The sequence below is a fragment of the Cucurbita maxima genome, unplaced genomic scaffold (genome assembly GCF_002738345.1).
Source record: "Cucurbita maxima cultivar Rimu unplaced genomic scaffold, Cmax_1.0 Cma_Scf00028, whole genome shotgun sequence".
Classification (NCBI taxonomy): Eukaryota; Viridiplantae; Streptophyta; class Magnoliopsida; order Cucurbitales; family Cucurbitaceae; genus Cucurbita; species Cucurbita maxima.
Genome location: NW_019272044.1, coordinates 2,591,322 through 2,602,785, shown reverse-complemented (window position 1 = coordinate 2,602,785; position 11,464 = coordinate 2,591,322). Strand labels below are relative to the sequence as shown.

The window sequence follows — 11,464 nt, the reverse complement described above, 5'->3', positions numbered from 1 at the left end:
TTTTTTTTTTTTTTTTTGAAAATTAAAGGGTTTTATTAAAACTCTAGAAAGTTTAAATGTTTTCGAGATAAAATATAAAGTTTAAAGGTAACTAATTCACAATTTACTCTAACTTTTAAAACTTCCCCGACATAAAACATTCACCATTGTTCAAGAGGTCTGATGTTCAAATCTAACAGTTCAAGTTCACTGCTAGCACATATTGTCCACTTTGACTCGTTAAGTATCCCTGTCAACCTCATGGTTTTAATACACGTATACTAAATAGAGGTTTCCACACCCTTATAACTAATGTTTCATTTCTCTCTCAAACCCATACGAGATCTCACCATCTACCCATTTGGGAGCCCAGTGTCACAATCGCACTCTTTATGGCAGCGGACTTGCGATTATGTGGTACTCACTTTCCAATGACAAGTGAGCTAAGCCAATTCGTTCTTACGTCGCCTACGGTCAAGCGACGTATGCTCGAGCCTCTGGCCTCGGTTTAAGAAGAAGGTTTTAGAAAACAAGGGTAGAGAGAGATTTTGAAAGAAAACTAGTCATATCCTCTATAGTACATTAGGAGGCATTTCATGTCTGGTAAACCTAAACATGATTTTTACAAAACGTCACTTCCTAGAAATACAAAAGTAAAACATTAGAATATAGAAAGACATAAAGGGTTTGGTTTGTCATGGGCATGCGATTATGAGCAACACGCATGACCGTGACACCTAGCGCCCTCGTTTGCACACCGCTCGATGCCATTTGTAACAGTCCAAGCCCACTGCTAACAGATATTGTCTGTTTTTACCCGTTGCATATCCATATCAACCTCACGGTTTTAATACGTGTCTACTAGATCTCACAAAATCTCTCTCCCTACGTATTGTTGAATTGAAAGAAACTTTTGTATTTATTCCTAATTTCTTCATTATAGCTGATTACATTCGTTATCTCGTGCTCGGTAGCTACAATACTTATAATACTGTAAGAAACAAAACCGAATTCTCTTAAAAAACCGAAAAAGGGAGAAGCTTGTGACTCATTCAAACATGAAAATAAGATCTCATAGGACAAAGATGCAAACTTTAGTCCATAAAAGAGAAATTCATGTGGAAGCATCAAGCTTGATTAACCCTTTTGTCTAAGCTTTTACACATGTTCTTGGTTCCATCACCACTTTTTTCCTCTTCAATATTCTTTCCTCTTCCATATGGACAAGTTCTTCCTTTAAAAAACACCAACCTCCCTTCACAAAACATCACCAACCAATAACCTCATCACAATGGCATTGAGCAACAATGTCATTGCAGCCATAAACTTCATCGCCTTGCTGCTCTCGATCCCCATCATCGGTGCCGGGATCTGGATCGCAACCCAAGCTGACAACGCCTGTGTGCAACTTTTGCAATGGCCCGTCATCGTTCTCGGCATCGTGATCTTTCTCGTGGCATTGACGGGTTTCATTGGAGCCTTTTGGAGAATCTCAGGGCTTCTAATGTTCTACCTCATTGCCATGCTTGTTCTCATAATCCTACTTGGTAGCTTGGTTCTCTTTGTGTTCTCCGTCACTATGAGAGGTTCGGGTCATACCGAACCAAGCCGAGCTTACTTGGAGTATCACCTCGATGACTTCTCGCTCTGGCTCCAAAGAAGGGTTCGAAGCTCTCATAAATGGGAGAGAATTCGAACTTGTCTTAGTTCTACAACTACATGTGCCGAGTTGAACCAAAACTATAGGTTACCTCAAGATTTCTTCAATGCCCATATCAGCCCTCTCCAGGTAAAATCTTGATTTTCTCGTGCTTAAAAATATTTTGTTTTTCAAGTCGGCCATGAGTCGATAGATTCTAATGTATTTAATATTTTCTACGTATTGTTTTACTAGTCGGGGTGTTGCAAGCCACCGACAGATTGTGGGTTCACCTACGTAAACCCGACGTACTGGATTAGTCCGATAAGCAACGGAGCGAGCGTGGATTGCTCGAAATGGAGCAACGAGCAGACTGAGCTATGCTACGGGTGTGATTCATGTAAGGCAGGGTTGCTAGCTAACCTCAAGGAAGAATGGAGAAATGCTGACCTAATTCTGCTGATTGCACTTATAGGTCTTGTTTTTGTGTATTTGATGGCATTTTTGGCTTTAAAAAATGCCAAATCTGAGAACCTTTTCCGCAGACACAAGCAAGGTTATGTCTAACACACTCAAATAATCAACAAAAACATAACTTTTAACCTTATTGCTTTCTTTTCGGGTTTGTAGAAATATTGACATTGAAACGATTATTAAAAATATGTACGACTATCGGGATGTATTATTTCTCATTTGAAAATATATGTTAAATTTCATTTTTTATAGTTCAGCTATAGCTAAGTGGGTTCGAGATCGAACTATTAACGTTCGAGATGGTAAATGATGTCTTATCTATTTAGTTATGCTCGACTTAGTGACTAATTATAGAACTATAGGGTGGTTTTTTTGTTTTTCTCTGTTAATAATTTAGGTAGAGGTATACACGGGTTGAGTTGAGTTAAGAACCAACCCGAGATTTGTGACATGAGCAACATGAATAGAGTTGATAGTAACCCCTGAAATAGAAAGAAAAAAAAAAACGACACCAAATTTGAGTGAACTATTTAAGCTATCAGTGTGATTGATCCGTCTAGTACCAAGGGCTTTCGATAGACTGAGTTCATTTTCGAATTTGTCATTAGTATGAGTTCGTTGACCGTGTAAGGGCAATCCATCTTGATGACGAATTCCACGATAACAAAAAGAGAAATGAATCGTTCGATGTGAGATTTTAAGAAATTAGGTAGGGGTGTACACACGTTGAGTTGAGTTAGGTTGGAGAAATTTTTTATCTTATGACCTGAGCAACCTATCAGAGTTCAAGGCTCAACTACCCAACTCAACCATCTATTTTTTGAAACCGAACTATAAGCCCATCAAAACGAGTAATTTGGGCTTGAGGAATAACTAAGATTTGAATTGGGCTCAAATCTTTAGGGCCCAGTTATAAATTGGAAGTAAATTTCAAATGAAAAAAATAATTATTTATTTGAATTATCCAAATTCCATCCTAATTGGGCCCTACAAAAGTAGTTGTCGGACTGGGCCAAGCCCATAAGGCCCATGGAATGTGTCTCTTTTCTGGATATTCAACCATTTTTCTCACCCAAGTTTTGAGAGATTTTATTTATTGAATAATGTTTTAAAAATAGTTTAAATTAATGAATTTTAGTTTTTTTTTTAAAATTAATTTAACATAGTTTCTAACATTTTAGTCAATGTTAAAAGACAATAATACCCTTCTATAAAAAAAATAACACATTTATTAACTTTAGCCTTCTTTTATTATTTTTTCTATTAAACTTATTCGAATAATCTCATTTTGTCACATTTCTTTTTCCTAAATCAAATAGATTAATTAAAGTTTTATTACAATAATTCATTCACTAATTTTGTATACACGTGCCATATTTTTTTTAAAATATTTTTAAAATATATAAACCAAAATGAACTAAAATCGAAACTGAGCTCGTCCCAAGGTGGGACCCACGACCATCCAATTTAGTTATTTAATTATTAAATTTAGCAACAAAAAAAAAAAAAAAAAAAAAAAAAAAAAAAAAAAAAAAAAAAAAAAAAGTGCCTTTTAAATCTATTTGCAAGAAAATGGGTATAAAAAGAAATGGTAGTGGATATCTCTCTCCCAAAAAGTTTTATTTATTTATTTATTATTATTATTTTTTTTNAAAAAAAAAAAAAAAAAAAAAAAAAAAAAAAAAAAAAAAAAAAAAAAAAAAAAAAAAAAAAAAAAAAAAAAAAGTGCCTTTTAAATCTATTTGCAAGAAAATGGGTATAAAAAGAAATGGTAGTGGATATCTCTCTCCCAAAAAGTTTTATTTATTTATTTATTATTATTATTTTTTTTTGTGAGTTCCTACTAAGCTACCACCAAAATATAGTTTCATAAAATAAAAATAAAAAAAAAAAGTTTTATTCTATTTTAGTTACAAAAATTAAGCGATAAAAAAATAATATTTTAATTTAAATGTTCGATCTAACTAAACTTTATGACATATTTAACTATAAAAAACGAACGAAAGATATTAAAAATATGATCTCTAAGTTGAGTTTAGGTAATCATCTTTGTATTTAATAATTATATAATTATATAAAATTAAAATAAAGAAAATCATGGCGTAGTAATTTATAAATTAAAATAAAGTATTAAATTAAAAATTAAAAATATTTAATTTAATGGATTGTAATGGATCAAAGTTAGTATTCTTCCTGACTTGAATAACTCAAATAGGATCCATGACCAGTAGTAATGGATCAGATGAAAAAAAAAAAATAGAGTCGTCGACGGGTCTCCGGAGTTTTCGTTCGCACACGACCCACAAAGGGCGTTCAAAGTCTGGGTCATCAAGGAACTCGATCCCGACCTTCCGCCACCCCAAGACACTTGCAAATAAGAAAAAAAAAATAAGGGAAAACGAAGAAGACAGAGAAAATTCGATGAAACTCTAGCGAGACCAAACCCTACGAAATCGACGTCAAAGCCTCCATTTTACTCAACAAAATAATCCCATAGCCATTTACAGACATACGGGTGGATTTAGACGCATTTTAAAACCTTGAGAAGAATCGCGAAAGGGAAAGTCGAACAAGGATAATATCTGTTAGCAATAGATCTGGATAGTTACATACCCAACTTAACTCTCTGTTTAGTGAATTAGTTATATAAACACTATCATAACTACATAATACTTTTGGAGCAACACGTGGCAAAATATTACTGGTTGGTGCTTTTTTTATAAATCTACTGCACTCTAGGGGGATTTGAGTGGTCTCTATGGGTTCACACATGTCATATCCAAGATGTGACATTATTCTTATTATTATTATTATTATTATTATTATTATTATTATTATTATTATTATTATTATTCTTTCCTCATCTAATTTTTAATTAAAAATTATACAAATAAAGAGTTTTGTGTTGGAGGGACTCTTCATTAAAATATCTATATTTAAATACATGACAATATAAAAGAAAAAATAGTTTAAAATAAAATAAAATAAAAGAAAAATCAATTCAAATTGTCTCTTCAATGCAACATTATGACTAGTCATGTGTAAGAAACTTTATGGTCCAAATCCGAGTGCGAAAACTATACTCTTACCTCTATTTTTCGTCTTTTCTATACTACGTTCGGTAGGAATTTGAATCGTAGAAAAAAATTTATAACATTTTTTGGCTTACACGAACAGTAGCATTGTAGAAAAGGATACTCGTACTTTCTTGTCTCGAGGTCCACTAACATTAAAAAAGAATATTTATAAAGGTAAAGCCATAGTGTGAACAAAAAATGTACGATACATTCATAGTACTAAAAAAATTCCCTCTGACGTTTTTTAAAGCATATAATCAACTTTGAATTTGGAATACGGTGTCAATCACATATTATTTAAGATTACATTAATAATTTTAAATTTTTCATAAAATAATTAAAATTAATATTTAAAATTAAATAATTAATTACTAGACTTTAGAATATAAATCTCAATAAATATATATATTTTTAAAGTTGGAAAAAGGGAAAATGGAAAATAAAAAAAGGAAAATTAAATGTGGTATCGTAGGTTGATGTTGACAGAAGGGTGGGACCCACGCGAGAAGCACACGGAAGCACTCAGAAAGTATGGGACCCACATAAGAAAGAATACCTTCCGCTTTCTCATTACTGTTGGCGAATGTAGTTTCGACACGTGTTAGGATGACAACAACCACACGTGCCGCCCTGGGCCCACCTCCCTCCCACTTGCCACTTGGGATGTTGGTAGTCAAAAACCTTCCATAATTGGAAATTTGTTTTCACTTTTTACAAATTTCAATTCCTTTTTTTTAGCTTTATTTTTTAATTTTAAATTCCGTCAAAAAAAAAAAAAAAAAATTGTTTTGGAGCTGAGTTGTCGGGTTGTTTAAAAAATTCAATGTTCTAACATTTATTACAAAGATTAAATATTTTAATCTTTATAATAATCTTAAGAGTAAAGTAAGTTGGGTTGGATTGTAACCCTATTTTCGGAGTTGGTCGGGTTGATCTAACAAAAAAAAAAAAAAAAAAAAGTCAACCGAACAAACCCGATCCCAATTTTCAAATTTTCAAAAAATTCAACTCAACACAACACCACACAAACTACTAACCTAGTTGGGTTGAATAGTCGAGGTTGGTGAACATCTCTACCAAAACCTTTCAACCTAATACATCAACTTTATAAAATTACTAGAAGTCTTTAAATTTTGAATTTTATATTTAAAAAGCCACTAAATTTAAAATTGGAGCGAAGATTCCTCACAAAGAGTTTGCGTGGATCAAGTTTCGGGTAAGATAATTTTCATTTTTCAATATAATTTTTATTAAAAAATTTAATTAATACGACCATAAAATAAAATAAATAAATATATATATATTTATATTAAGTGAGGCAGAGAATATAATCTCATCTCCAACTCTATTTATCTAACAAACAAAAACATCTTAAAATAAAATTTAAAAAGTCCGACCAAATATTAAAAATTCAAAAACTAAAAATATAATTTTTTAGAGGGATAATTAATAAAAAAATAATAATAATAAATAGAGAAAATAAATAATACAATATATTTTATTTTCATTTAATTTTACATATAAACATCATTTTCCAAATTCCATTATTCCAAGGATTACATTATATCCTCATCAAGACATCTAATAAGCATAAGAAAGAGAAAAATCCCACCCAATATTTACAACTTCACCCCAAAACTTAGTATAATTCCCTATAACTCCAACCTATTTCATATAATTACTCAAACCTACCAAACTTATTTTTCCTTTTAGTCCTCTAAATTTCACATATTTTCACATTTGCCTTATTTCTTTTTCCCTTCTTCTTCTTCCCCCATATCTATGCTTCTTCTATATACAAAGCTCTAAGAGTAAGCCTCCAACACCGGCCTCTTTCACAAAGCTTCAGGCATCGGAGAGGAGCATCGTGGCAATTACATTACATTTCAGGGGTCTTAAAGTAATTAAGAGAAAGTAATAATACTAATATTCTAAAACTAGCCCTCCCATCGGAGCTCGATGTGGGATTCCCTTCCTCCGTTTAGCTGTCCTATAGTTAACCGAAGTTGGAGGCGGCGTCGAAGGACTAAAACTCTGAAACTTGTTGCTGCTGTGGCTGTTGTGGCTGTTGTGGCTGTTGTTGCTCTTGCTCCGCCTATGATTGCTACTACTGTACGAGTCCTCCGAGTCGGATACCGCCATTGTGGCGGCGACCCCCGCCTCTCCCGCCACTCTCTTCTTCTGGAAATTCCTCGATGTCCCGACTATCTGCAAAATCAAAATCAGGTTACAGAGGATTGACAAATGGGAAGCCTTTCTGACTTGTTTGGTTTCCGAGAAAATTAAGAGTCCAATAGAATTTGAAGCAGTCAAACAAACACATTGATGACACGAATTTCCATTTGGATTTTCCTTCATTTTCCCACCAATTTTCTCAGCATCCAAACAAGAAAGAAACTAATGCAAATCCTAACGAAACGCATTCATTGGGGGCAATTTCAAATGGGTTTTTCCTAAATTTTCCCACTGATTTTCCAGGAAACCAAACAGAACAATACCTTACAACCAAGGGAACAGAATCGGAAGGAATCAAGGAGGCTGCGTTCACAGACTTCACAAGTGTTCGTAACGCCTTTGCCAGGACGCGGCTGAGGCCTTTCGTTCAAGAACACAACTCTAGCGCTGTTGATAATGTAAGTTTGAACACCAGAAATGTCCAAAACCTTTTGAATCTCAGAAACTCTGATCACATCATGGTAAGAAGACCTTCGAATCTGTAAGAAACAAAGAATTTGATTAGAAAAACGGGGAAATTAGGGTTTGAATTTAGGTGAAAAAATGGGGAGAGAGTTCAAGACCTGAATGGCGCGATGATCTTTGTGAAAGTTGAGGCAAAGAGAACAGAGAGCGCCGTTCATACAATCTAAACAGTACATATTGCATTCGCTTTTGTGGGAATCGATGTGGTGTTTGCATTGAACGAAGAAGGTTTCTCTTAGTAGAGGTTTTAGCCATGGCGGCCATCGGTTGTCTTCATCATCAGGACCTCCAGCACCCTGTTGAAACAGAACTCATCAAGAACAGAGGAAAACAATCGAAAACCCAGATGAGAAAATCGAAAACTAAGCAATACCCAAATGAAAAAACAGGATAATAAGCAAAACCCAGATGAGAAAACAGAAGAAAATCAATACCCAGATGCGAAAATCGAGGGTAAAGCCATACCCATATGAGAAAAACAAAGAAACCGTGAAAGAAAAACAGAATGCGGGAAAGTCAAATCAGACAAATCGAAGCCCAGATGAGAAAATATCAGAAAACCAATACCCAGAAGGGAGAATCGAACTAAAACACAAACCCAGATGACAAGAACAGAGGAACAGTGAAGGAAGAACAAAATGCGGGAAGTCAAATCAGAAAAATCGAAGCCCGAAATCGAAAAACAAGCAATACCCAAATGAAAAAGTGTTAAACTAAGCAAAACCCAGATGAGAAAACAGAAAAAAATCAATACCCAAAAGGGAGAATCGATCTAAAACGCAAACCCAGATGACAAGAACAGAGGAACAGTGAATGAAGAACAGAATGCGGGAAAGTGAAGCCAGAAAATTCGAAATCCATATGAGAAAATCAAAAACTAAGCAATACCCAAATGAAAAAATCGAAAACGAAGCAAAACCCAGAAGATTAAACAGAAAAAATTCAACAACCCGATGAAGAAAAGCGAGGGAAAATGAATGCGGGAAAGTGAAATAGTAGAAAAAAAACTGCCTAAAAAGCGTCATACCATGATTCTTCTGCTCTTGGGCTTGATTTCACGGACAGTATTATCGTGGTTTTCGATCGCCAGCTTGAAATTTATCGGGAAAAAAATGAAAACAGAGAGAGAGAGAGAGAGAGAGTTTTTGGCCGGTTCTAGAGAGAGAAAAAGAGGAGAGAGAGAGAAGGATGAATCTTTCAGAAGAGTGAAGGCGGTGAGGGGGAGAATGGGTTCTTGTAGAGTGGTAGATGGCGTTAGAGAGAGAAAGGGGTCGTTCTTATCCTCACAATGTCGACTTCCGAACCAAACTCCAAACCAAACTCCGAAGCCGAACCTGAGAGTAGATGCGTCGGGTTCAAGGAACCTCACCACCTTCGCTTTCGTTTTCAAGACCTTCGGTCGCCCCCTTTGATTTGGGTTTAATCGTAATTTCACTTTTATTAAAAAATATTTTATTTTATTTTATTTTATGTAAATACATAATATTTTATTCTATTTTCCTTTTTTTTTTCCTTCCACAAATTATTTTTTGAATTTCTTATGGTAATATTTATATGCATTAATTTCTCTCCATTTTAATTTATTATTGTCGTCCTACAAAATTTTATATTCTAAATAATTTAGAAATTTATGAGAAAATGTTATTAATATATTTTAAAAATTAAACCATTAACTTTAAATATACATATTTAAAATAAAAATAAAAACTTTAATTGAGCTACCTAATTGAATCAAATAATTAACATACGTTGAAGGCTAAGGCTTGGTCAAATTTATATAAATTTGGTACAAATATTGGATTTAGTTTATTTTAGAAAATTCCTAAACGAATAAAAAAAAACAATCCACCCAAATTTTTATGCATTCTTATTCTTAAATATGCTTAGAATATACCTAAATATTTACGTTCGAGAATATTTAGGGGAACGAAATATTCCTTATAAGGGTATAAAAACCTCTCTTTAGTAGACACATTTTGAAACCATGAGACTGACGACAATATGTAATTGGCTAAAGTAGACAATATCTGTTAGCGATGAGCTTAGGGTGTTACAAATGGTGTATAAACCTCAAATGGTGTGCTAGTGAGAAGCATTCCTCATAAAGGCGAAGATGAGTGTGAAAACCTATCCCTAGTAGACATATTTTAAAACCATGAGACTGACAACAATATGTTACGTAATAGACTAAAGTGAACAATATCTACTATTGGTGGACTTATGCCCTCGGACTGATCCCACAAGGAAATGAAACATTTCTTATAAGGGTGTGAAAATCTCTCCTAATAGACACATTTTAAAACTATGAGGCTGACGATGATATGTAACAGACTGATTTAACTCTAATTATCTGGTGATGCATCGTCAAGAGTCATAAAAGAACAAGTCAAATCAACTGAAATCGACTAGATTTATTTAAAATAAGAATTAAATGAAAAAAAAACCCAAAATATAAATTACCATTAATGTGTAATTAAAATAAGGTAATGCATATAAATCATAGTTTAATGATAAAATGTTAGTGTTAGACCATAGTTTAATTTTGTGGTGGATGAATGAATATTTTGAAGACTATTATTATTTAGTGCTCACCCCTCAACTTATAACAAATTACAAAAATTACTATTTTTATTCCACTTTTTATTATAATTTAAATATAAAAATTCCACTATCCTCACATTATTGGAAGAGGGATCTAATTCTCTCATCACCACGAGATTAAATTAATTAATATTATATTTATTTTATTAAAAAAATTCACTTTTTTGTTTCTAAACTAAGATTTTATATTTTATGAAATATATAAAATCAAATATTTTAGTACTTATATTTATTCTATTTTTGGCCCAAAAGTTTCCAAATTCAATTGGATTTGGCCTCATATTTTTTATAAAATTATTTTAGAGACTTTAATTTGGAGTAATATTAGTAATTTTTTTTTTAATTATTAAGTTTTAATATTAAAATTTAAAATATATTAGTTTAATTTTAAAATTATATTGAAAAATGAAAATTTTAAAATAATTATATGCAGAGAACCCGATTCTCACAAATTTCTCGTGAGGAATCTCCGCTCTGATCTCTGTAAAAATAAGTGAAAAATTTCACGAAAATGGGGATGAAAAAGACTTTTGATTCCCGCCATATAGACATCTCTATGTGTAATACTAACGACATATATAACATCATTTTTGGTAATATGTGCTCTTTTTTAGATGAAACAAAAAATAAGTTATAGAAAAATCCGTTCATTTAATAATAGTCATACCAAGTTTCGGTATTCTGCTCCCATTAAAGAAAAAAGTATTTAGCTCAATAATTACGGAATTGGTGATTAAGCTAGAGATTGAACCACCGATCTTCAAAATGACAATCGTTACAAAACCCTAAAACGATATCGGGGGAGATTTTACACGGAATTCAATAATTTAGCCATTATTATATTAAAATAAGGGAAAACTTCCAAATTAATTAATTAATTAATTTATTTATTGGAATTAATCTCCTGAGTTTGCGACTCAAGGAATCTGTATTTTCATATTCCAATTCACTAGAAGACAAACATAATGTTTTTTTTTTTTTTTTTTTTTTTCTT

At 32.6% G+C, this 11,464-nt stretch overlaps 2 protein-coding genes across 2 annotated transcripts; one reads left to right on the top strand and one right to left on the bottom strand.

Annotated features, from left to right (window-relative positions):
* Positions 1–1,270: 1,270 nt before the first annotated feature.
* LOC111465262 (protein TORNADO 2-like) lies at positions 1,271–2,348 on the top strand. The gene is made up of 2 exons (XM_023109619.1): positions 1,271–1,768; positions 1,874–2,348. The coding sequence occupies exons 1-2, from the start codon at positions 1,271–1,273 to the stop codon at positions 2,183–2,185; spliced, it is 810 nt and encodes a 269-aa protein (XP_022965387.1). The 3' UTR covers positions 2,186–2,348.
* Positions 2,349–6,927: 4,579 nt separating this feature from the next.
* Positions 6,928–9,141, bottom strand: LOC111465191. Its single transcript, XM_023109511.1, has 4 exons — positions 8,897–9,141; positions 7,968–8,165; positions 7,668–7,883; positions 6,928–7,377 (listed from the first exon to the last, which is right to left on the bottom strand). The coding sequence occupies exons 1-4, from the start codon at positions 8,897–8,899 to the stop codon at positions 7,093–7,095; spliced, it is 702 nt and encodes a 233-aa protein (XP_022965279.1). The 5' UTR covers positions 8,900–9,141; the 3' UTR covers positions 6,928–7,092.
* Positions 9,142–11,464: the final 2,323 nt, after the last annotated feature.

Excerpts from the sequence above, each read along its gene's own strand:
- LOC111465191 (XM_023109511.1), bottom strand. Across the intron at positions 7,884-7,967 it reads AAGATCATCGCGCCATTCAG|ATTCGAAGGTCTTCTTACCA; the intron begins GTCTTGAACTCT and ends TGTTTCTTACAG. Across the intron at positions 7,378-7,667 it reads TCTGTTCCCTTGGTTGTAAG|ATAGTCGGGACATCGAGGAA; the intron begins GTATTGTTCTGT and ends TTGATTTTGCAG.
- LOC111465262 (XM_023109619.1), top strand. The coding sequence starts at position 1,271 with ATGGCATTGAGCAACAATGTCATTGCAGCCATAAACTTCATCGCCTTG. Across the intron at positions 1,769-1,873 it reads CCCATATCAGCCCTCTCCAG|TCGGGGTGTTGCAAGCCACC; the intron begins GTAAAATCTTGA and ends TTGTTTTACTAG.